The following is a 27,449-nucleotide window of genomic DNA, read 5'->3' on the forward strand; positions in this document are numbered from 1 at the left end:
GTGTTACCTATGGCAAACTGCAGGCCCTTATATGCTTCTGTTTCAACACCATCATTGGCTGTGGGTACTTGAACTGTCTGACGGAAAAAGCTATAGCCCAGTCATACCCAGCAGCAGGCACACAGAACACGCTCCAAAATACCTGGCCGAAGGCCCTGACATGATGCACGTAATTCTTAGCATATTAGGTGGATCCATAGGAGAATGTTGGATCTGATATTTAAGGTAACTCTTGTCATAAGATTTCCTGTGCTCATTTTATAGGGGGTGTCAATGGATAAAAGCTGACCCTTGGATACTGTAGGGAATTTTTAGAGGCACCCATGGCTGTGGCTGAAGTATCCGTGGTAAATTTCTGTCACTTTCAAATTGAATGTACTCCTTGGCATAAGGGTCTCACCCATGAAAATATGATGACCATGGTATAGTGGAAGTATTTTCAGACTTAAGACATTTGAAAAAAACGAGATCTACTCCTAGGAAAGGTCATGATTCCCTGCTGCACCATGAAAGTACTGGAATATTTCATGAATGGCCATAGGGGTCTGAGGCGTTTTAGCAAATTGAACCCCAAAAATTTTTAAAAATTCTCAGGGAGAAGTTTACACTCCCATAAATCATCTACAAAAAATATCTCAACTTGTTTGCTTGCTGGATTTCGGGGAAGTATCACATCCCACCATTTACATAGATCTTTTTCCTCATTTTTTAATTTTTTTTTAATTTTTTTAAATATATTTTGATTGCAGGAATTAGCCAAAGTTACATGTTAGATCAGCAACATATCTGCAGTGGAAATAAAAAAACATCCGATCCCCCGTAAGGAAACATCTTGAATACACAGCCATTCAGCCCACAACCCGAGGGTCGGGCGGCGTTTGCTTACAAAATCGCAGGTGGGGATCCTGTATAAAGTCGAAGCTGATCCGGATAATCCAACGGCCTTCGTCTGCTTTTCTAAATCAACCTAATGGAACAAACCCTCCCCAACAGTTGCTCAGCTCCCTCCCCCCACCCAACCCCGCCATCAGTGTGTGATACGTGTAGAAAGCGCTCGTGGGAAGAAACCCTAGGTAATTGCGTAGAGATCAGTGTTGTGGACGTCTAACGGGACTCAAGTTGTGTTGCGTCGCCGCCCTCAGAATCGCTGGAAGCGCAGTAATCTCGCAGGGCCTGCACTAATGTCTCCCATTCCAATGCTGTTTCTAGCGCCCTCTCATTCTGCTGCCGCCTCGCCAGTTGGTATCGTAGAGTGCTCTCCCCTGTGGCCCATTTCAAAAGTTCGTTATACCATTTAGCTCCTGTTGGACCAACTCTTGCCTTCCAATTCCTGGTTATCTCTCTTTTAGCGAGAATGAGTCCTAAGTCTATAAATTTGCTTGATATTTTATTTTTAGGGGTATGCGGGAACCAATGTAGGATCCCCACCGCTGCGTCGACAGTCAAAGTTCTCCCAGTAACCCCATTTAGAGTGTCCTCGATCAGAAGCCAGTATGAGGACAGCGCTGGGCAGGACCACAGCAGGTGAATGAGGTCTGCCTCGGGTGCTCGGCACCTGGGGCAATCTGCCGTGTCCGTGGCGAAGTATTGCTGGATTTTCGCCGGGGTCAGGTAGGCCCTGTGGAGTATATAAAAGTGAACCAGTTGGAACCGGGCGTGGCGCGCTCCTTTCCAGGCTCGGCGCATTAGTTGTGTCCACGTCGTTTCCGGTATCTTTTCCTATGTCGGCTTCCCAACGGTTCCGCAGTGTGGTGAGCGGGGGCAAACCCTCATTTATCAGTCTATTATATAAGCACGTGACTGCCTTGACCGTCCCCGAGGACATCATAACATATTGGCACACCAGCGACGTAGGCGGTTCCTCCATACCACTATTCCAGTGCGTCTGAATTGCTCTAATTAGAGCTGTATGTAGGAGGAAGTCGCCTCGGGGAACGTCGAAACGGTCCAGGATCTCCTGGAAGGGCAGTAACACCCCGTCTTCATAAAGGTCCCCCACTAACTGCAATCCTGCATCTTCCCAATGCCCTAGGCGCGACCAGTTTCCCCGTGCGGCAAGGCAGTTAACATCCCCAGCGGTAGTTCCGGTGCATATGGGAGTTTCAGCTCCTCCCGGGCGCGATTCCAGCACAACCTAATAGTCCGTTCTTCAAGCGTTAGGTCTTGCAGGGCTAAGTGCTGGCGTAGTGCGATGAAGGAAATAACATGTCTGGGCATTCCCCTGCCCCTCCCCTCCTCCGGGCCACGAAACTCTCTCGCTATCTCCTGGGTGAAGGTCTGCAATTGAGCTGCCAGATAGTATTTTTCAAAGTCTGGCACCGCTAGACCGCCTTCCGATTTTGGTCTCATCAGGGTCCTGAGCGCCACTCTCCGGCGGCCCGATCCCCAGAGGAACCCTACCACCATGGATCTCAGGAGCCGAAAGGTGGCCGGCGGGACCCAAATCGGAAGCGCCCTAAAATAGTATATCAACCGGGGTAGTGCCACCATTTTCAACGGTGCTATACGCCCCGCCACCGAAAGCGGCAGGGTAGCCCAGAAATCCATGTTGCCTCGCAACGCGCGAATACAGCGGGCTATATTGCCGTCTAGAAGGTCGGCGGGGTCATGGTACACGTACACTCCCAGGTACTTGAGGCAGCTAGATTCCCACCTAATCTCTCTGTTGGTGTCGGGTCTGGGTTCTCCCCTACGAACTGGAAATAGACAGGTCTTGGCCCAATTCACCTTAAGGCCCGAGACCTCCCCGAAGGTTGTCAGAGCCTCTGCAGCCCCGTCTAAAGCAGTGTCTGAATTCTCAAGGAAGAGCAGCAGGTAATCAGCATACAGAGAAATATAGTGCTGTCCAGGTAAGGTCCGCAGTCTGCCGAAAGAAGCTCCGATCCGAACTGACAGTGCTACTGGCTCCACCGCTAGCGCGAAGAGCAATGGGGATAACGAGCATCCCTGCCTCGTGCCTCGTTCTACTGGGTACTGTTGAGAGATCAGCGGGCCTGCCCTCACCCTGGCCGATGCTGAGGCATAAAGCACCGTAGTCCATCTGACAAAGCCCTCTCCTAGACCGAAGCTCAGTAGTACTCTGCGCAAGTAGTCCCATTCTAGGCTATCAAAAGCCTTTTCCAGGTCAACCGAAAGGACCAATGGGCACAGGGCCTCCGTGTGCGGTTCCTCTAGCAGACGAAATAACCGGCGAATATTCATGGTCGTATTGCGTTTTGGGATAAATCCTGCCTGGTCTTCGTGCACTAAGGAGCGCATGTGTCCCAGCAGTCTCGACGCCAATATGCTGCTTAGAATCTTATAGTCGACCGTTAACATAGACAACGGTCGATAAGACGCCGGGTCAGCTGACTCCCTCCCAGGTTTGAGGAGGGGAACTACTAAGGCCTCACACATCGAGCCGGGGAGTCGTCCCAGGCGCTTCGCTTCTCTGCAGACTACTAACAGTCGGGGCGCCAAGAGGTCCACGTAGGTGGAGTAAAATTCGACTGGGAGCCCATCGAGGCCCGGGGTCTTATTTCTCGCCATCCCCTTTATGGCGCTACGGATTTCCCCCAGTTCAATATCGGTGCCCAGGGCCTTGGCCACGGCGGGCTCCAGCGCGGGAATCTCTAAGGCCTGCAGATAATCGTCTATTAGGGTGGGATCTCGGGTCAGGTTACTGCGGTACAGCCGTTCAAAGTAGCGCTGGTAGCAATCTAATATGTCCGGTTGGGTGTGCACCTCAAGACCCTCCGTGGTGCGCATGGACGTCGTCAGGGAAGTCCGGCGCGTGGGATTGGCCAACCAAGCCAAAAGCGCGCCCGACTTATCCCCTTCCGTGAGCGATCTGGTGGTATAGAATTTATAATCAAAGCAACGCAGTCTTTCGACCTCCGCTGCCACCGCCTCCCTCGCCGCAGCAGTACGGTCCTGAAGTTCTGGATGGCCGGGGCGGCGAAGTTCCAGCTCCCGGAGCTTCCGGTCCGCAGTAGCCAGGTCATCGAGGATAACACGACGCATTCCCACTTTCTTAGATATACAATAGCCCCTGATCACTACCTTGAATGCATCCCACTCCGACGCCCTCGATCCAGCAGTGCCCCCATTGGTCGCAAAATAGTCAGAAATGTTGTCCTCCAGGTCCGCCCTGAAGACTATATCCTCTAAGATCTCGGGGCGCAGTTTCCAAGTAGGTACATTAGGGACCCCGGGAAACCAACGGAAGACCGCTAGGAGGGGGTTGTGATCCGAGATGGTCCTGGTTAAGTATTCAGAGCGTACTGTCGCGGACACCAATTCCGCCGACCCCAGAAACCCGTCTAGTCGCACATGTAGTTTGTGCAGGCCAGAAAAAAATGAATAGTCTCTAGTGTCGGGGTGTTGCGCACGCCAAATATCCGTCAGCCCCCAATGCGTCTGCCATTCCTTCCTGCCTTTAGCCACTCGCCGAACCGGGGAGTCCGGAAGGGGGGGGTATGAACGGTCAGCGTCGACATCCACCACCGAGTTAAAATCGCCACCTAGCAGGAGGGTTCCTGACAAGAAATGGGCCAAGGAGCCCGACAACCCGGAGAGGAAGGCGAGCTGGTCCACATTAGGTGCATAAACGCAACAGATATTCAGTGCTCTACCCCCCAATGTACCAGAGATCGCCACGTAGCGACCCTCCGGATCTACCACCGATTTGGAAACCTGCAGGGGAACCCCAGCCCTTATCCATATTAGTACCCCCCTCGCGTAAGCTGAGTAAGTAGTGCAGTAAACCTGCCCTCTCCATCTACGCTGTAGCGCCGCCCCTTCCGCCTTGGTGAGATGTGTCTCCTGCAGCAGCGCTATTTGCACCCCTCTACGCACTAGATAAGCGTGTATTTTGTGGCGTCTGGACATAGTGTGAAGTCCCCGCACATTCCAAGTGACGCATTTCACATTAGCGATCTCAGCCATTGTCCCACATCATCGCTCCCAGGCTCTCCCAACAACGCTCAAGCAAAAAACAGATAACATTCAAGTCAACACTAATGGCGGCCATCCCCCCAACAGCAACCAAACTTCCCTTTGAAACAAACCCCTTCCCACCCACCCCAGAATAGGACTCAAATAGCACCATCTAGTTCCCATCCAAACCGTGTCCCTGGAAAACCCCTGTTCCCCGACTAATCCTGCGGTCACCACCGCAGGTAAGCCTTAAGGGCTAGGTGTGGGCCGGGCGCCAGTAATGGGCCATCGAGCCTCGGGCTACCGAGACTAAATCGAGCCCCAAATCAAAAGTATCTGACATAGCAGGGCCCCCCAACCCCACTAGTGGTTCATAGTCCAGCAGCATGACCCGCAACCCCCACATCCCCCATGGCAAACCACCGCCCAAATGGAATCAGCTCACCCGAGTTCATCCCTGCCCATCCAGCATGCCCTCAGCCGAGTCCGGAGTAACTACCGGCAAGGTAACACTATCAGTCTCTGAGTCCTCCGTGTCCGAGCGAGCTCCCTCGCCGCCCGGTTCCGATTCTTCGACGATGGGGCCGCCCTGGGAGCCAGATAGGTTGGAAACCATTTCCAACACTCCTCGCCGCTCAGCCATAGTCTCCACAGTCGAAGGCTTGCCCGGTTTGTCGCGGCGGCTCCGAAGTCTCTTGGAACGCCGTTGTAGTCCGGTTTCCGAAGTCGACTGGAAGGAAGATCCGAAGCCATCTTTGCCAGCCCTATATAGTTCGAGCCAAGTACAGACGTCCTCCGGGGTATCAAAGAATTGTGTCTTATCATCAAGGATGATGCGGAGCCTCGCAGGAAAGAGGAGAGAGTATTGTATACCCTCGCTCCGAAGTTCACGCTTGACCGATAGATCTTTTTCCTCATGTAATGGGTATGAGATTAGCTCTTACCCGTTTCTGGAAATGCTTATCCTGCCCTACTGCTGGGAGCATAACTGACTTTAGGGTGGTGCAACTGGTGCAGCCGCAGTTGGCATTGACATTGGTGGGGGGGCGTTGTGTTTAAAAATAATTTTAGGTTTAAAAGCACATGAACTTCTTTGTGCATCAGTTAGTTTTCAGGCAACAATAAAAATATATGGTAACTCTGGTGATTAATGTTCCAGCTAGTGAGAGTACAAAATGTTGTCTAGTTCCATTTTTGGCTCTTCGTAAAGTAGCACAGATGGTTAATGTGACTGCTGCAAAGAACGTGTACCATGCAGACCATAGAACTGAGTGCGAGTGAACTATGAGTAGCACTATAAAAAAATTAAATGTACGGTTAGAGAGAGGCTATGGAAAGATGAGGTGCACTGTTGGAGAGTGGTAGTGAGGAATTTCATCGAAAAGGAGACTATGGGGGAGGAGAGCACCAAAAAAGACTGTTGTAACAGCCGCCACCAGCGCTCGTGCTGGCCCGGACTGGGAAATCCACTGTGCCTCACAAGGTTAGGTGTCAGATGTTAGACATATGCTGAGATGCTGCTGTTAATAACATAGTTTTGAAAACCAGATTGAGGCAGGGTTACATTAGAATGGCTGACACAAAATTGTGGGATAAATTACTGATGAGTCACAAACCGATATAATGATGATGGCCACCTTGAACCTGAGCTATCATTTTCTGAGTGTAATGAACACTTACATCGGTGATTGGGCGTGACCTGTTGCATAGTGAAGCAGACTCTGGACCTACGAAGATGAGTCTATGTGACAAGTTAGCATAAAGTAACAATGCGACAAATCAAGGTGCATGGTATTAATACAGAGAACTGTGATGAGACTTGTCGTTGCCTAAGAATGGAAATACATCAGTCTTTAAAACCTGTTGTCATTGCCCTCATGGACAACTACTAGACATTCACATTCTTTAAATGGATTCTAGCTATAAAGTTGAATATTGTGTTCTATTTTTGGCAGCATGTATATTGTTTCTTTTTTTCTTTTTCAAAATATTTTTATTGTTTTTCAAAAGAAACATACATAGAGTAATACTGTACCAGGGTCATCATACAATATTTGTGAGGCAATCATAACGCATACTAAAAACGTGAGGTGAGGTTATTACGGTATATTATTTTGACTAGGAATTGTCAGTCTTTGTGGAGTTCTACCAGTCACCATATCAAGAAGACCATATTCCCGCTCAGAACAGGAATAAGGACTTCCTCTACTAAATTAGCTTGGAATCGCGCTTTTAGGAATATAGGGAAGAGTTAGATAATAACATTGATGGAAATCAAGAGAGCTATGGATTCCTTCCATTCTGAGAAAGCGGTAGGGACTGATGGGATACCTTCGGAATTATGCAGTCTGTTGTTTCCACTATTATCTAAGCTCTCTTTGTGGCTGTTAAACTTAGTAAGTTTACCTGATTCTTGGACAGCTGCTGACGTAGTGTTTTTTCTAAAGAAGGGGGAGCCACTGGAAAATCCTGGATTGGCCTATTTTATTAATTAATAGCGACGCCAACCTTTATTCCTAAATCATGGCTACTCATTTGAGCAAGACCAGTGCCATACTGACTTGCATGTGGCAACACGGCTTTGTGCTAGGAAAAAGGATAGTGGACCACATTAGGCGAGCAATTAACTTATTTGTGTTAGCTGAAACTCGATATACACCATTGGCAATAATACTGCTCAGCACAGAAAAAGATTTACACCCTGTCACATGAGCTTACCTATGAGTAATTATGCCAAAGCTCTTTTCATATCTCACATTTTAAAGTAGTTCTGCCAGGGACTGATTTTATTCTTCACTGTTTTAGGATGTAGCTGAAAACTGCCATTCATAATGAATGAGTTGTCAGGTCTGTCTGACTATTATTCTGGCTTGCTTTCTGTGCTTTTAATTGCACCCTGGAGATGTCAGGAGTGGCATTTGTCATTAGTCTGACATTGTTCTGATGAAGCAAAATATCCAGAAAGGTTAGGTGTTCTCTGGTTGCGCACTGCTTCTGCGAACATTAACTTTGACAGAATAAAGTCTCCTTAGATTTCAATCGAAAGCTGTATCTGCTTCCCTTATTCCATAGCGTACTACTTTCTATAAAGGTCACATGAGATTGGTATGCAGACTTTGGGAAGGTATCTATTTATGTTGACTGGCTAAAAGCCGAACTGGCAACTAACAGGCAGCAATTGTATACAGCATTTAGAAACGGAAACTTGCAGTTAAGTTGCAAATAACACTTTTGTGGCATTCATCATGATCATTACATTTTGATTCTTTTTCTCTCATACCTATTCAATAGCCATTTTTAGTTCAGTATCCAACAGGAGTTATGACATTTATCAATGCATACCACATCACCAAAGTATAACCCATCCAAAGGAAATTTAGGTTTGTGCTTGCTATTGTTCATTCCTTTGGCGAGGGTCTTCAAATATGTATACTCTTTGTTTGTGTGAAACTGCGCAACATAGGTAACGTAGTAACTAACTACACTGTGGGGTCAAAGCTGTGTAGCCATGTCAGTAATGCAGAGTAATTGTCTGGGGAGTGTGGAGTGTAGGGTAGTGGTTTACTGTTTCTTGTTGGGTTTCAGGCTATTACTGCCCTCTAATCGTGTGTTATCAACGGTGGGAGAGGGTAAATGCTATGTAAGGGCGGTTCCCATGTCTCCTATCTTTCAGTACACAGGGGTCCAGGCGTATTAGTGATCTTTCTTGGGGACTTTCTTGTAGTAACCAACCAGATGTTCCCTCGTCAACAACCCTGTTTGTCTCTTGCTTAAGTATCGTTAACATCTCCCTCGTCATCGCTCTGATCCCGTTCTGGGTTTTTACACGCATCTAAGATCGCTCTCCAGTGCCCTGCAATAGGGCGTTGTCTCAGCCCTCTCATTTCTTTCCTTGCTAGGACTCTGCCCTCTGCCCCAGCCCAATAGGCCACGTCTCACTTCCAGGTGTCAATTGTCGGTCCAGTCCCAGACTTTCGGGTCATCGCTATTCGCCTTCTAGCCAGGACCAATGCTAGGTCCACAAATCTGTTACCCACCTTCCATTTGGGCAGTCTGGGGAAAAGCCCCGATAGGCACACCCCAACTCTGTGTTCCAATGTGCATCCCACTATTGTCCCAGAGAGCCGCAAACCCTCTCCCCAGAACCCGAAGAGCCTGGCGCAGGCCCAGGTCATGTGCACAAAATCTGCATTATCATGGGCGCATCTCTGACATTTGCATGTGTCGCCCCCATAGACCATTCACAGTCTGTGAGGTGTCATATGGGTATAATTTAATTGTACATATTTAAGTCTCGTATATTGTGAGACTTTCTTAAGATATGCAAAAAATTTGGCCCATTCTAGATCTGTGAGGTCTCTTCCTATTCTCGTCCCCTAGCGGTTGGGTACTTTCATCAGAGGCGTGCAGGCCATCCCCAGCTGTGAGGTGTATAACCATTTTACCTGGTGTCTTGCTGTGCCCAATGTTAAGACTGTATGCAATACTGCGTGCGTCTTGCTGGCCCCCTCCACACAACTCCCTGAAGGTGCTCACCACTATCGCATTGATAAGAAATTGGCATGGTTTGCCTGGTTGTAAGATATAACTCTCCAACAAGTCCCCGAAGGAGATCAGTTTAGAGTGTTGGTAGCAGTTCCCCACCGCCTCCAGTCTCGGTCCATGTCTTCAGCAGGACTAGGGTGAATGTTGTCCTTGGGTTCCCGTGGAGTAGACCAACCAGGGGTAAGGCCGAGGTGTAAAAGGGTGTATCCCCCGTCTTCAACAAGCAGCGTAAGGCTGTGGTTTGTAACAAAGATAGGTGGGGGATGGTCACCGCTGAGTCCAGCATTTTAGTCAGTAGTAAATCAGTGCGGGTCCCAAGGTCGGTTCCCTCCGAGCCCGCTCTGACCAACCACTACACTAGCCATTGCAGCTGTGAGGCCTGGAAATGAAACTCAAAGTTTGGGACCCCAAGGCCCCCCTCTGCCGATGTACGTTGTAAGGTCTTTGAAGTCACCCGCTGCCCTCCCTTCTCCCATATACCATTACATTTTCGATTTGAAGCAAAGAAAATAATTGGGACCATGGCCTATAAAAATGTGATAACGTTTGCTTACTAATCATGGGCTTTTCTTTCTTTTTTAGAGGCTGGTGGATTTAGTAATACATCCCTAATACTCTTACATCAACTGGAGGATAAAATGAAGGCGCATTCTTTGTTTATTGATTTCATTCACGAGGTAGGGTTTGAAATAAGTTTATGAAGCATTTTCAATGAATGTTTGGAATTTCTGTTGCTTCACCTAACAATTTCCTCTTTTTTTTTACTAGGTGGGCTTGTTTGAGCGCCTCAACACATACTCAGTAAGGGGAATGGCTATGGCAACTCGGTTGTTGATTTGTGAACATGCAGAGAAACTATCTGCTGCCATTGTTTTGAAAAACCACCACTCCAAACTTCCTGCTCTAGTAAATGCTGCCATAATGATTGCATTGGATAAGAGACAGTGCCCCATTCCACAAAACCTCACACCTGCTGATGTCTTTTTTAGAGAGGTAATGGTTTTAAAAAAATTCTATTTGTCTTTATTAGAGTTGTTATAAGTTAGTAAGAATATGTTCAGAGACAGCTATTGGCAAACATTGTAATGTTTCTCTTATGTTTTTATGTTAACTCTTATGTTCTTATGTTAACTCTTATGTTTTATTCTGCACAGTCCTATATAACTGAAGAGAATAAACATTAACTAAAATAATGAAAAATAAATGTTTCTTTATAAGTCTTGGTAAACTTCTCTCCTGTTGGTGCAGTTATGATCACGTTTGTTCTGGTAATTTGTTCAGGGCCCAAGAACTGGACTATCTTTCAATGAATTGAGGAGCAGTCAAACGTATCAAGTAGATGATCTTGTCACTCTCCCCTTTCACCTTCATCCTGGTTTCAGCACTGGGGGCATGTTCGGTAATCATTTTGCACTTTGCCAGAAACATTGGTCGAAAGCATCATAGTTCCAGTAAACCAGAAGGTCAATAGAGACCAGAGTCATACAAGCCGTTAAGCCTAATCAATACAAAAGCTAAGATTTTCTCTAACATTATCATGGAAATCATCTGAGAATGGGAAGGTGATGAAGGCACCCTGACCATCTTACAAAGTGGATGTAGATCTTACCACCATTGATCAAATCTTCACCCTCCAGCAGCTGGTGTATAAATACAAAAAAATCAAACCCATTTAAACAGAAAAATAAATGCCTATGTGCAGCTTTCGTAAAATTGCCAGCATTTGTTTTGCATCGATCAAAATGAACTATGGGCCAAGGCGGTGAAAAATAGCCTTAAATCAATCCATAATCTTACTAATTGAGAAGCTGTAGAGAGATGCAAGTGAGGTATGGAACAAATGGCCAGCTGGTGCCAACATTTTCCGTACAAGCAAAGGTAAAATTAGGCTTCTTCATTTCAATAGATAAGTAAACAACTTCCCTGGTGAACTTTTGGAAAATGTCCCTGATACATCGAAATGAAAAATGTGTCGGTTCCAGTCTTATTTTTAGGTAATCACTTTGTCCTCTTGGTATGTGCTCCTGGTATGTGCTCCAAATGCCATTCAATAATTGTATCCTCAAACTTAAAAAATACTCTACGGAGTTCACTATAACTATTAACAAAGGAAAACATAAGATCATGGTCTGGGGCTCTCAAAAAAAGAAATATAGATTCAAGCAATACTAGCTGCAAAGGGATGTAATATAAAGAGTACAGACCTTTATTTGCCTGGACATCATTTCCACCTCCTCATACTCCTTTAAGCAATATTGAGAGCAGTCCTCATGGAAGATGAGGCCGTTTCCAAGGGGCTGCTTCATTCATTTGTTGCTTTGGAGAATTAGTTCTGTTTCCTACCTTTCAAAACAAATGCAGCAAGCATTGGCAAAGACAATAGGTCATGCCTTTGGAAATACCTTTATCCGATCCCGCGCTGCACTGGCAAAAAGAAATGTGTTTGCTGATAGGCAAAAAAACAAGGTGAGGACATAGATGTGTGTGTATGGGTCAGGAAGCCTTGATGGCCCAGTGTGTTTATATATGCACATGCATGCAATATTGTGTGGGTACCCTTTTCATTTACTTACTGTTCCAGGATGGTGGATGCCACTTGGAGTGATAAATAAAGAAGTAAATAAATGTAGAGTATGGGAAAGCACATACATAAAATGGAGACCCAAGTGACAGCTGGCTGGCCCTAAATAAGCTGAAAAATATTTTTGAAATGACAGCAATGGGAGCGTTGGGGTAGCTATGAATGAGCAGGTGGGGTAGTGGATAGGGGAGAAATCAAAGTGGGGTAACAATGGGAAATCGACTAGAGAGCACCAGAGGAGTTCAAGGCAATTGATGTTGGAAGGAATAAAAAAAAATCAAAGAGCATGAATATATGTCACCCAATTGCTGGGGAATGGAAAGAAAATGCAATTCAAACTCCCAGAAATTCAGACATTTCAAACATTTAAGAAGTGATATGTGCACCAATATCTGACCCAGATAGTTGGGCATAATTGCTGTAGAGAGAATGGTAAACTGCACCAATGTCCTTCATGTTTCGGGATATGTCTAGGATGAGGAGCCAATGTAGAGACATCTTTACAGAATACACTAAGGTAATAATGGTCAAATTGTCATGCTAGCAGGCCTAGTGAAACCCTCAGTGCATCTTAATATTTTGCCTGTTTTATATTAAAAGGAAATGTATATGAATACTAAATCTGTTGTAACTATGCAGATATGTTGGTATTCATATGCAAATAGTACCTTCCCTTCAAAACCATTACGGATTTTCTTAATTCATCCCGAATGACTTCTCATCTTGCTTCATTTACTGCTCGATTAGTTTTTATAGTTTTATTTTCGTTGTATAGATTCCTGCCGTATTACCCAAATTCCTTTTGTTTTTACATCTGTGCTCCTTTTTTGGCACCCCTTACTCTGTAGTTGACAGGAGAACTCGTAGCTTTGTATTTTCCCACCGAGGTGTAGCAGTGATGGTAACAACAAACTATTGCATAAAGAAATTGTTTCTGGTTGTATATTTGCGTGTTTTACCAAATTATGATCTCATATATGTATTAAACAGGGTGCCAGCAGGTTCTTATACTATACTGTGCTATACTTACAGTACTATACTTTATTCTAACCCTTAGGCTTTAGAGTACCAAGAAACTGGTTTCCGGTTCAGACTCAAAATCTGCATCTTTCCCAATGCTCCATAGGTATAGCAACCTATGATTTCTGAACTTGACTGGCACAGTATATAGAATGGAGCAACTGTGCATACCTACCTGTTACATTGTATTACAACTTGTCCAGTTAAGGAATATACACAAATTGGGTGTGTTGACTTTGTATTACATTTTGCTGTGGCCTTACCAGAAAAGTCCTTCTATTCTTGGGCTTGGAAGTGAATTCTAACTGCCATTGCAACACTGTTTAGACAATGTAAAGTATAAAGTGACCCTATGCTTCTATTACCAGTTTCGTATGCCATATACTCCATTAAACATGCAGCAATCCTCTGACATCACTATAAATACATGTCTGTTCACACTAGCCCTGATTCTGTGCTCTACACAACTTAGGGTTATTTCCCTTTTAATTTATGACTGTATGTATTATAACATGATTTTTCTCGATCTCAGCGTGGCTTCAGTTAAGGCAAACTGAGCCTGTGTTCATTGATACAATAATCTATAAGGGAGGGTCAAATACTTCTACCAGTATTTAACACCTGTTTTCAAATCCTAGTGCCTCTTGATGGCCAAAGAATGCCTGCAATATAAACTGTAGTGTTGAACAAAGTCTTAACTGATGCCATAGTTATGGTATATAGTTATACAAATAAAACCTGGTCCAAACATGATACATGTGCAAGAAATTCTATTTTGTTCGAGGCATATGAGCTGTAGATTGTTTACTTATGCATAGATCGCCATCTGGTGTTAGGTTAGGATGTTTGCACTACGTTTTTATCTTGGAAGAAGTCTTTGTAGTCACGAGGTGGGTGACTCCTCCTTAGGACGATAGTGCGCATGGGCATTGACTCCATCTTCATATAGTTTTTTCCCGCCATTGGGTTCGGATGTGTATTGCTCCACTCCGGTTCGGGATCGTCTTTGAACCCTTTCGACTCGCAATCATTGCCCCTCGGCGGTATTGTTTCGATCACAGGGTTCCCCTTTGACGCGCATCGTTGAAATCCAGCAACTTCGATCGAGAGCTTCGACGAGGGCCACAAGGCTTACCCGCGCTGACCAAGCCAGCAGTAGAGGGAACGGACTCCATTTAAAAAATGCCCCGGGTGTGGTGCTAAATTTCCACACACAGACCTGCACGAGGTTTGTAATCTGTGCCTATCCATGGAGCACGAAGAAAGTAGCTGCGAGGCCTGTTGATCATTCTGATACAAGAAAACGATTTGTGACCGTCGGGCTAGACGTCACAAGATGACACGCGGCACTAGCCCGGTGCCGGACATCTTCGGGGAACAGGTTGATTCTCATCAGCACAGCTCCGAACAAGAGGAAGAAATCTCTGTTTCTAAAGCTGACGACTCCGACATGGAGGAAGACTCTCCTATCACTCCAGGTCAACGAACTGTGAGTAACGAGCCCCATGTCACTGAAAAACACATGAAGACTCCAGTACTACCTTCACCCTCAGGCCTAGGGAAACACCAAAAACATGGTTCAGATGCCCCGTCCTCCGGCCCGCTACGAAACGAAAAGACAAATCTTCCGTCTCGGGATCGAGCCGTCCCCACAGTACAGAAACTCCATCTCCGGTCCCGAAAACCAAATCCAAGCATGGATCCGATGCTTCAATACCGGCACATAAGTCATCCTTGGCACCGAAAGACTCTGACCCACAATCTCATAAACCAAAGATTTCGGAACCGGCAATAACCAAACCCAAATCTTCGGAGCCAAAACCCAAAGATAAGCCTTCGGATCCAAAACCTAAAAACAAACCTTCGGAACCAAAAGTTACAAAAGACAAGCCTTTACACAAACCTTCAGAGCATAAACAACATGCACCACAGGATTTTGACCCGAAAAAACAGACTACCCTTAAAATACCCTCTGAAACACCCAAAGAGAAGGAATTACCACCTAAAGAACTTCCTTTACAAGAACCAATGGATCCCAAGCAAAAGAAACTGCATATTGATCCAACAACTGGACATCTTGTAGCAACCCTTCCTAAGAAACGAAAACAGGACATTTCAGAGGAACACCATATACCTCCCAAAAAGAGTAAGGACATGGGTACTAACCCCTCTCCTCCTTACATACCTCCCTCTCCTCCACCTATTTATCCTAACTTACTAATATCTCCATATAACTCACCACCACCACCTCATTTCTCCCCTGAACCACAAGGGGATAATGACACAGATGACAATGCTGATCGGGATGGGGACAAGGACGGGGATGGGGATAATGACCATCACACCATTCCACAAGACCCAGATCCATGGGACGACTATGATAAAGACCCAGACAATAGTAATGATCCGGACCAATATCCCTCCAGACCATCACCACCTGATGATAATATAGGATTCGCACAGCTTATCAATAGGGCTGCTCTATATCATGGAGTCGAATTACACACTGACCTATTAGAGGAGGATTTCCTCATGGAAACTTTCGCTCCATCCCAAAAATCTACTAATACATTGCTAAAGTTGAAAGGCATGCTAAAGCATACTAATGAAGTATTCAGGGACCCAGTTAGAGCACGAGTACCTACCCCAAGAGTTGATAAAAAATATAAAGCTGCTCCTACAGACCCAGTTTATATTAGAGGTCAAGTCCCCCCGGACTCCCTTGTTGTATCTAATGCCCGCAAGCAAGTCAATTAACAAGCCACTGGCGATGCACCTGCTCCTGATAAGGGGTCAAAGCTTATAGATGCATCAGGCAAACAAATTGCGTCACAGGCTGCTAATAGTTGGCAAATTGCCAATGCGCAAGCCCTCCTAGCACGCAATGACAGAGCGTACTATGATGAACTAGAAAAGCTAATACAGCATCTACCAGATCAATACAAGGGTAAAACCAACAACCACATTCAAGAGGGTAAATTAATTGCAAACACCTCTAAAAAATGTGCACTTGATGCCGCTGACACAGCATCCCGTGGCATTAACACCAGCATCATGCTACGCCGCCTTGCTCGGCTTTGAATCTCCTGATTCAAACAAGAGGTACAGCCAGCTATATTAAACCAGCTCTTTGACCAACAACATCTTTTTGGACCAAATGTAGATTCTTCATTAGAAAAAATGAAGAAAGTTACAGAAACTGCCAAATCTATGGAATCCCTACAACTACCCTCTAACAGAGGCTCCTTTCATCGCTCCTTTTATAGGGGTGGCTCCAAAACAATGTCATCACAGAATACCTCCTCTAATTACAAAAACCAAAATCAACCTTCCTCCTCCCGAGGGTACTATTGAGGAGGATATAGAGGAAACAACAATAGGGGAAGAGGCAAAAATAATTCTACACGCACTTCCTCTGCAACCAAGCAGTGACTTCCCCCCGCTCCCCTCAACCAGTCCACTCCTGTCGAGGGGCACCTATCACAGTTCCTACCTGTCTTGAATTCCATAACAGACAAGTGGGTAAAACAAATTATCCAGTATGGTTGTTGCCTGGAACTCACTGGTACTCCACCAAACATTCCTTCCAGAGAGCGTCCAATGTCCTCAGAACATCTCACTCTTCTCAAACAAGAGGTTCTCTCGCTGTTACAGAAACATGCATTAGAACCAGCCCCTTTGCCTCATCAAGGCACAGGAATGTATTCACTATACTTTCTAATACCAAAAAAGGACGGCTCTCTCAGACTAATACTGGACCAAAGGCCATTAAATCTATACATTCAGTCAGGCCATTTCCATATGGTCACTCTCCAACAAGTGCCTTGTTGGAGTAGTGGGAGCAACTTTCTATCCACTCCGGATTTAAAGGACGCCAACTTTCACATTCCCATTCACCCCGCTCATAGGAAATACCTCCGGTTTGTGATAAGCGGCCATCACTGCTAATTCAAAGTCCTCTGATTCGGAGTAACCACAGCACCCAGAGTCTTCACCAAGTGTCTCGCAGTAGTGGCGGCTCACTTATGAAGACAACATATTCACGTTTTCCCTTACCTTGCGACAGGCTCTTAAAAGCCAAGTCACACAGCAGCTGTTTTCAACACACATACAAAACAATACAGTTGCTGCACGATTTGGGATTCATAGTCCACCTCTCCAAATCCCATCTCCAACCGTCTACAACAACAATATCTAGGAGCTACAATAAACACTTCGAAAGCTCTAGCATATCCCAACCCAGTCAGAATAAGCACCATGCAAGCCCTCATATCAAAATGTACACCTCAAAACTCTTTACCAGCTCGATTGTTCATGCAATTTATCGGTATGATGGCCTCTTGCATTCTCATAGTCCCTTATGCAAGACTCCAGATGCGTCCCTTACAGGAGTGTTTGGCACGTCAGTGGAACCAGGCTTCAGGTCAGCTAACAGATCTGGTGTTGGTGGACAGCCGCATACATCTCTCTCTGCAGTGGTGGAACACTCAAAACCTTTCTAAAGGGCGGCAGTTCCTCGACCCCGTTCCACAGCTAGTGCTCACAACAGACGTATCGCCCGTTCCACAGATAGTGCTCACAACAGACGTATCGTTCACCGGCTGGGGAGCTTATCTTCAAAATCATACTATTCAGGGCATATGGACCCCTCAACAAAAACAATTCCACATAAATTATCTGGATTTGCATGTGGTCTTTCTAGCATTGAAATCATTTCAACTCCACCTCGTAGGCAAAGGTGTCCTGATCCGTATAGACAACATGACAGCAATGTATTACATACAAAAACAGGGGACACACACTCTTAGCAGCTTTCACGCCTAGCTCAAAGCATATGGATATGGGCCATTATGCAAAACATATACCTCCTTGCAGAACACCTCCCAGGAGTACTCAATCAGGTTGCAGATCGGCTCAGTTGTCAAAGACCGCAGATCCATGAATGGGAACTTAATCCTCAAGTTCTGCTTCCATTCTTTCAAATGGGGGGCTACCCAGAAATAGACCTGTTCGCCACACACCAAAACGCAAAATGCCCAAGCTTCGCATCCAGGTATCCACACCCATTGTCCAAAGGCAATGCGCTATGGATGAACTGGTCAGACAAATTTGCTTACGCTGGTCTGCCTCTCCCACTCATTCTGCGAGTGGTTCGGAAGCTCAAACAGCATTGCCACACAGTGATCCTGGTTGCACCGACAGGGGCCCAACACCATGGTTCACAGCCCTTTTGGAACTATCAGTAGTTACTCATCAAAAGCTAGGTCTCTGACCCAAGCTTCTCACTCCGAACCATGGAGAGATAAGGCATCCAGATACCAATCAACTCAACCTTGAGATCTGGCTCCTGAAATCTTAGAGTTTGGCTACCTCACTCTCCCGCCAGACTGCATGAACACCATTAAACAGGTTAGACGTCCTACCACTAAAGCTTGCTATGCCGCTAAGTGGAAAAGATTTGTAATTTACTGTACAAATAACGAAAACAACGCACTAGATGCTTCTATTCAAAACATTATCTGTTACCTCTTGCATCTACAACAATGTAACCTAGCTTATACATCCATTCGACTACATCTTGCTGCAATAGCAGCCTATCTCCAAAACAGACAACATTTGTCTTTGTTTAGAGTACCAGCTATCAAAGCATTTATGGAAGGACTCAGAAGAATAATCCCACCTAGAGTTCCACCCTCACCAATTACTTAAATGTGGTCCTTACCAGACTCATGGGTCCCCCTTTTGAACCTCTGCATAAATGCGAATTACAATTTTCTCTCCTGGAAGTAGTTTTCTTGGTTGCAATCACCTCTCTCCGAAGTCGGTGAACTCCAGGCATTAACCATACAAGAACCATTTCTCCAAATTCATCATAACAAAGTGGTTCTTAGCACTAACCCCAAATTTCTACCTAGAGTAGTGTCTCCTTTCCACCTTAACCAGTCTGTAGAACTCCCAGTGTTTTCCCTCTTCTAGACTCAGTAGGAGAACAAGCTCTTCACACGCTAGACATAAAAAGAGCAATACTTTACTTCCTAAAAAGAACAAAAATTCTTAAGAAAGACTAAACAACTTTTTTGTAGCTTTCTCCCCACCTCATAAAGGCAATCCTATCTCAAAAACGGGGATTGCAAGGTGGATTGTTAAATGCCTCCAAACATGCTATGCTAAAGCTAAACGCACCTTAACCATTCCCCCTAGAGCTCACTCCACACGTAAACTAGGGGTGTCTATGGCATACTAGGGGAACATTCCCCTAAATGACATCTGCAAAGCAGCAACTTGGTCTACACCACACACGTTCACAAAGCACTATTGTGTAGACGTACAAACAAGCAAACGTGGGCCAGGCTGTATTAAGAGCACTTTTTCAAACCACTGCAACAGATACAGGTAGCCATCGCTAAGGAGGTAACTACTGTTTAGTCTATGCATAAGTATACAATCTACAGCTCATATGCCTTGACCGGAAAATGCTACTTACCGGTATGCATCTGTTCTTGGCATGTAGAGCTGTAGATTCGTATACGCCCACCCGCCTCCCCAGATACCTATATCTGTTCCAGTACTATCTTACGTAGATACATTACATATGGACATCCTTTGCTATTTCTTACTAACTCCATCACAGCCCTCCATTGCAAAACAATCTGAAGATGGAGTCGATGCCCATGCGCACTATTGTCCTTAGGAGGAGTCACCTACCTCCTGACTAGAAAGACTTCTTCCAAGACAAAAACAAAGTGCAAACATCCGAGCCCAACACCAGATGGCGATTTCATTAGTGCTAGACCTGGCACCTTGATGTGGGTCTCCCTTCTATTTTTTGCTGTTGCCTTATGTGCTTTTGCTGGTTATAGATGCTTTGGGCACTGTGCCACTGCTGTCCAGTGCCAAAGTGCAAGTGGTCCCTATGGTAAATTGATGTATGGATTAGTGACTCCATGATTGGTTGGTTTGGTTTACTTGTCAGCCCCTAGTACAGTGCACTGAGTGTGCCCAGGGCTTGTAAACCAAATGCTGCTGGTGGGCTTGCAGCACTGGTTGTGCCACCTACAGAAGCAGCCTTTAAAAGTGTGTCTCAGGTCTGCTATTGCAGAGCCTGTGCGCAGTCTGGTACTGCTGTGCTGACTAGGCAAGTGCACCCACTTGCCAGTCCCTAAACCTTCCCTGTTCTGCATATTAGTCACCCCTATCTATGGTAGGCCCAAGGGCAGGGTGCATTGTAGGAAAAAGGTAGGACATTCCCTTGTGTGTGTGGCATGTCTTAATAGTGAATTACAGCCATTTTCGTTTTTCACTATTGCAAGGCTACCTGTTCCCCATAGGCCAGAATGGGCAGTTTGATTATTACATCTTATAATCCTAACTGACTCAGGGAACTAGGTAGAAATTCGAGTTTAGTATCCTGAACTCAGAATGATAAAATACATCTTTTAGTGAAGTTGGTTTTACATTCTGGGTTTGAAAATACCACTTTTAGAAAGTATGTCTTTTCTTGCCTAACTATCCAAGCCTGCCTCTGCTCAGTTGTGCATTCCTTGTCTGGAGTTTGAGTGGCTGGGGGATTCCAGGAGACAGGGTGAGTCAGCACAGGGCTGAATAGAGAGATCTTAATGCAGATAGGTGGGAGGAGTTGCATCTGGGACCTGAATAGGGCTGTGCCTTCCCTCCACAATGCTAGCTCCACCTCCTGTGGTGCGTCTGATGACCCTGGCCTACACTGTGAAAGGAAAGAAGGAATCTTGTCAACAAAGTGCTCCAAGACTGACCAGAACTGGTTTGGACTAGGCAAATGCCTCTCTGCCTTCAGAGAACAAAGGGGAAATGAGTATAAAAGAGGGGACCCAAACCTCAGAACTTTAGATCACTTTTGGGAAACAAGAAGAACTTTTGCTGAGTAGAGGAACCAGAGAAACTGAGGAGGAGACTATCCCTAAGCTGAGTGCTGTTTGGGGGATTGGCCTGCAGTGGTTGCCTGACTGCCACAGAAAGGAGAAAGGACTTTGTGCTACTTCCACATCAACTTGTAAAGGATCTCCAAGGGCTTGAGATAGAGCTTGTCTCCTCCTGAAGTCTCAGGGACAAAAGACTTCAACAACTAGCTCCCCAAGAGTTCTTTTGAAGTGCCTGCGATTGTGTTGGGCCTTCTGAGGGACTGCGTGTCGCAAGGAGCTGGAAGCGCGAATCACGAAGAAGAGTGTCACAGCCGCTGTCGCCGCATCACTGGAGAAGGGTGTCGCCGCTGTCGCTTCGCCTCGCAGAAGCGCCTCGCATCGCCGGAGAAGAGCATTGCCGGAGAAGAGCATTGCCGGCGCATCAGATGCCGGCGCATCATTGGAGAAGCGTATCGCCGCCGCTGTCGTCGCATCACTGAAGAAAATTGACGTCGCCGTCGCATCGCCAAAGCATATCGCATCCCTGGAGAAGAGTGTTGCATCAGACGCCGCCGCATCACAGGAGGAGTGCGTTGCAGGGCCTGTTGCGGCTCAGAATTATTGAGTCGCCTCACGGCTGTCGAGCGTGCACGCATCTTGTTGCATCAAGGAGAAGACACCACTTTTTGTTTCATTGCACCGGATTTTCATTGCATCATGGCGCTGCCGTTCTCATCGCCACAAAAGCGCAGTAAGAAACCGACGCATCGCCTCCCCACTCGGAGAAGAACCGATGCATCCCCTATGCAGCAGTAGGGACCCGACGCATCACCGTTCTTGTGTGTAAGGAACCGACTCATCACCTTCCCTGCAACACTTTTGTTGTATAGCGTTACGCATCCAAAGGTACATTGAACTTAGTGTCCCATTTTACATCTAACGAGAAGTAAACTAATTCCACCATTTTTAAAGTACTGTATTGTGGATTTTTGTCGTTTGTGGTCTTGTGTTAAGTCTACTTATTTTTATTCTACAACTTGTGTGGTTTCCATCTGTAGTGTTGTCACTGGGTTACTGTATGTATTCACAAATGCTTTACACGCTGCCTCTGAGATAAGCCTGTCTGCTTGCGCCAAGCTACCAAGGGGTTGAGCAGGGGTTATTTTAGGAGTGTACCCCCTTACCTTGACTAGAAGCAAGGGTCCCTATTTGGTCAAAGGTACCTACCTCTGCCAACTAGAGACCCCCAAATCTAACAATAAGTATACAAATCGACAGCTCTGCATGCCAAGAACAGATGCATACTGCTAAGTAGCATTTTCCTTATTCAACTTCAAAAGAAAAACTGTAAGACACGTTTGATCATAGCCTGTACTTGAATCTGATTGTGCATTTTAAATCCAAAATTGTAAGAGTCTTCAGGCAAGCCTATACCTCAGCTTTCTGATATTTCAGTCCCTGCCATCAACATTTACTCTGATTGGGCATACACCAAATCAGTTCATCACTTAGGTGAAATCTATGTCACACGGAATGCATTGTTCAGTGCACTACAAAATAGCATCAATATCTAGTGTGTTTTAATGTGTTCCAAGCATCCTTCACTTAAAATAAGATTTTCTTAGTTCCCTTTGGGGCTTCAGTGATCCGTATCTGTGACTGAAGCAAAATACATTTATGGATGGAACTAATTTATCTGGGAACCAGTACCTTTTCCTCACCCTATTGAGAGGATAGAACTAGGTCCTTTCTGCTTTTCTTCAGTATCTCACATATGCAGGCATTTTCTTTCCTTCATTCGGACTTAAATGTATTTTGATTAGTTCAGTGGTATCAGGGGGCTCTGTTCTTTAGTGTTTCTAACTGTGGAATCTTAATTGGGCACTGTGTACCATAGATTCCTCCTCTCAACCTGCAGCTTTGACATTTTGATAAGTAGTTGATTCACTGACACATTCTCAGTCATCGAGTGTCTCTCCGAATATAAGCTTGGTAAAGGTAAAAGCTCCAAATTCAAGAACTACCTTGGGGCTATGACCTGGCAACACTTGATGCCTCAGTAGTGCTAACCAATGCATGACTAAATATTGACCTAAAAAATATTGTGATACAATAAGGTTGTTACAAAATATCGACAACCTATCTATTGAAAATACCTACATATAATGTAAGAATATGGGCGACAAAAATATTGTAGAGCAAAATATTAGCTAAAAGTTGACAAGTATGAATAATTAAATGTAAGTATCGTTATTGTAATACAAACAAAAAGTTTAAAAAATGTATTTATTTACAAAAATGTAACATAAAAATAGCCAACACTATTTTAGCAACTTTAAAAAATGTAATTCATGAAAATATGTATACATTTTTTAACTAATCGTTAGTTCATATACTACTTTTTGGTATTACATTTTAAATTAAAATAAACTTAAGAAACGATTAAATATAATTATCAACCAAGAACAGTCTTTAATTTACTGATTATATTATGTTAAATAATAAAACACCATACAAATGTGTATATTTGCTATTTAGTTTTTTAAATTGAAACATATCAGATCATTAAAAATACATTATAACAATTTGGAGCAAACTTTGTTTTTGTTTTAGATAATAAAGCACATGCCAATTTAAAACACAAAATACAATGAAGAAATACATTTAATGAAATGAGTTTAAAAGCATATCATTTTAAATGAAATACCCTAGGAGTTTCTTATAAAAATTCCATAGTGAAATAAGATATTGTAATCTAATTCCAATCAAAAACACTTTAAAAAATAAACAAAGTAAAACCAATTTAAATACACTAACCACATGCCCACAAACATTGTAGGGTTGGGGGTGGTCATATTTACTATTTTAACCCCAATTTAACAAATGTTGGGTAAAATATATATATTGGAGGTTTGGATATAAACTGGAGATTCCAGTCCAGCGATTGTTGGGGGATATCAGATGTACTATTTTAATTCCAGTAAAAGAATTGTTACATTCACCCAGCCGATAGCCACCTTTCTCTTTGTCAACAGCAAGCCTAGAGCAGCCAAACTCCTTGATGCCACGCCGAGCGATCTTGCGCACAAGTCCAAGCAAGGCAATTAGGAGAGTTAAGTCCATCCTGATCCCTAACATACTGGCCAGTTTGTGGAAGATCTGCCTTCAAAAATGAGCAGCATCAAGACACATTGAGATTTTTTTTTTTTTTTTTACACTGACCCCTTTTGTGGTCATAAAACCTGTGACTCAAAATTACAAGGTTTTCGACCATAAAAGCTCTTTTCTCAATGTACAAAGGCTGTTTTATGAGTCATAAAATTATTATAGACTCTAAAGTACTTTTGCGCTCCATCCGGAATTGCACAAAGATAGTGTGAAAGGGGCACCCCTCCTATTACTATTTGGAAAGGAATGTACCAAAGGTTTGTGACTGCAAATGTGGTTGCAAACCATTAATGAGTTAATGACCCCCAATTTAAGGTAATAGGTGCTTCGAAAATTGGAATGTGCCCAATTAGGACACCTTTCCCTTGGAGAATCATATTGGTGGCCTTAGAGGAAGCAGGCCGCAGTCTAGAGGACAACTGCATGCTCCCCTGAAGGCTTGCCAAATTGAAAACTATTTTAAAGCAGCACCTGTGCCTTTAATGGACACAGCCTACTTTATAAAAAAAATTAATGAAAAAAAGCTTCTTTGTTCAGAAAGCCAATGGAGTGAGAGAGGTCTGTTGTTCCTTGCAAGCCTAAATTCCTGTATTTAACAGCTATGGAAAGTGGCTTTAAAATGTCCACATGCCTAATAAATATACATTAGCAGATTTTTTTAAACTCCAACCCCCCTGTGAATAGACAATTTGCGATGCAGCCTATTAGTAAATAGGATGCATTCCAAATTGCATTCCCATTCATCAGTCGGTGTGTAATTGCACATTTTTGGTTTGTGAATGGGAATGATATATCAGGTCCCCTAAGTGTATGATATCAATCCTCACATCTATACATTTTGGACACTCCAGGATTGTAGAGGGATCGCATTTATCTTTATAGGAATATAATAGATCCATTGAAGGAATCTGTACTTCATAAAATGTATGCATGTTTTTTTTTGGGGGGGGGTAGGGGGTTTGAAAAACATCTACCACACAAGTTGTTCGACATTTTCCATTGACTCCCCAGACCTCTTTGCTTTCTTTCCTGTCATTGAGAAGACCTTTCATTGCCTTTCAGTTTTTACGACGCCTGTTTCATTTGTCGAGTTAGTCATCGAACAACCGGGCCACACTAGGCCCTTCGGGGCAACATGCCCTCTGGACCGACCTCAGAGAATGAGGAGGACGAGTGTCAGTTAATGTAACGAAACGCCTTTGAGATGATGCCTGCAGTGCCATTCCAAATATCTCTCAGCCAGTCTCCACGCCATCTGTAACTTGTGCCTCTTGCAAGAGCTAGAGGAGAACTGGTGTGGTTCTTGCTCTGCGTTCAGAAGCAAGAAAATCATGCTTCAGCGATGAGACAAGCGGTGGTTCTACACCAGGATGTATAAATAATCCATAGAGATGCCAGACCTCTTCGGCGAGGTGGACCCCTCAGTGCTGAAGAAGAATCTGTTGAGTAATCTGACCTTTCTACCCACCAACCCAGGCCAAAGAGAATCAGCTCTGATGCCGGAGGAAGAACTTCTTCTGGATGGCAAAGAGGTGCCTGAGGCGGTCAATTTGCCTCTGTCGATCCAGACCTTGTCAAAAAACATGCCACCAAATGCGAGTACAGTCTACAGCCAATCCTCCTTTAAAAAGCAGAAACAGCTGCACATCACAATGAGCACTGCCCCCCTGGGGTTCAGGCATCAAACTCCATATTTAACCCGCCACTGCTTTCAGATGCTACACTGCCCTAAGACCCTCATCGACACCAAAGCAATACCTCAGAGCTGAGGAGAGATCTAAGCATGGGCCTCGACCCTCGGCGGCCCTCGAGTCTGAGATTACGTCTTAACTCAGAACCTTTGAAGCCAACTCTGCCATTGAGGCCGAAACCGTTGTCTGCTCTTAGGCAACCAACTCTGAGGAAAGGCCTTGCCTCGAAAAATTGGGCCCTTAAACATAGCAGACATCTGTAAAGCTGCCTCATGGGCCAGTCGACACACATTTGGAAAACATTATTGTGTGGATATTTGTGCAAGACCGAGTTGTTCAAACTGTCCTCAGGACACTGCTTCAGACCTCTGCACCATCCACTGGCTAGCCACCGCTTAGGGGAGTACTGCTTTATGGTTAATGCTGAGCATGTGTATCTGAAAGAAACAGGTTTGTATTAGATTCCTTACCTTAGAATATCCCCAGGCGTCCGACTGGATCCGTAAACTTTTGCGTAGCAGTACCCTTGCGCGTCGTCTGCTGCTCCGCGTCCGTCGTCGGCGTCGTTGGCGCCGGGATGACGTCGCCGGAGTACTTAGACGCCGCCCTCACGTGCTGACGTCAGTTCTTTTTTTCCGCGCCAGCAAACGCCGATCCGGAAAAAGTGGTACCCTTAGTCAATTTTTTACTAAATTTTTTCGATCATTTTTTATCTTTCTTCGAACGACTGAGACGGTGCCGGTAGGGATGCCCGGGTTCAAGCCCTGCGTCGACTGCAGCCGACTGATGTCGGTTACCGACCCCCATCGCCGGAGTCTACATTGCCTGGGGCCCGACCACGATGACAAGTCGTGCCCCGACTGCCGGGCCTTGAAGTCGAAGGCTAGGCGGGAGCGGTCCCGCAAGCGCCTCGAGCTCCGGCATTCGGCCCGCGACGTTCGAGGTCCCGGTCCGGGCATGAAGTCATCACATCTCGGAGAGTCAACACCACTCCTGGGGCTCCAAGTCCTCAGGTAAGAGGCACAAGAAGTCGAAGAAGCGACATCACTCTTCTGACTCCCCCCGACGATGCCTTCCTCACGGCCATGAGGTCGCTCACACCTCCGTCGGGTTCCGCAGCACCTTCGGGCCCCGCGGTCCCGACTGGGAGCCCAAGCGGGCCGGGTGCTTCGGCCCCGGCGCCGTCGGCGACTTCGGTCCCGACACCGCAGGGCCCCGCTGGTTCCGGATCCGGGCCGTCGCTGGTCGACCTGATGATCCCGCCGGCGCCGGCCCCTAGGGTGTCGCCCTCGACGCCGTCCCCGGACGACGTTGTCCCCGGTCCCCCCCCTCGACCCGGTTCCGTCGCTGGAGCGGCGCCGCTCGACGCTGCATTAGACGTCGAGGGAAGGATTTTTCTTATATGATCCGGCCCCATCATTTGACCCTGAGTACCAGGAGATGTGTGGCAAGGCGGATTGGGAGGGGTCTGAGGACCCTCTGACACGTGAGTGCCAGTCTTATCAGGACTGGGCAGGTGAGCTAGGGGATGCCAGTGGTTTGGACACTTCGCAAGACACTGGTTTTGTCTCCCCACCTACCGTAGCTACGGAGGAGGGGGCTGCCTATAGTGTGGTGTTGACGCGGGCGGCCAAGGCCTTATCTCTTGAA

The 27,449-nt window shown here is 45.6% G+C and overlaps 1 protein-coding gene across 1 annotated transcript in view; it reads left to right on the plus strand.

Annotated features, from left to right (window-relative positions):
• Positions 1 to 27,449, plus strand: part of NUP133 (nucleoporin 133) — a 1,523,409-nt gene that overhangs the window by 776,652 nt on the left and 719,308 nt on the right. Inside the window, exons 14-15 of the mRNA XM_086927107.1 lie at positions 10,045 to 10,139; positions 10,231 to 10,455. Of these exons, the coding sequence (XP_086783233.1) occupies positions 10,045 to 10,139; positions 10,231 to 10,455 (320 nt within the window). The remainder of the gene's footprint in view (positions 1 to 10,044; positions 10,140 to 10,230; positions 10,456 to 27,449) is intronic.

Source organism: Lissotriton vulgaris, chromosome 6, assembly GCF_964263255.1.
Source record: "Lissotriton vulgaris chromosome 6, aLisVul1.2, whole genome shotgun sequence".
In the NCBI taxonomy this organism is placed as follows: domain Eukaryota; kingdom Metazoa; phylum Chordata; class Amphibia; order Caudata; family Salamandridae; genus Lissotriton; species Lissotriton vulgaris.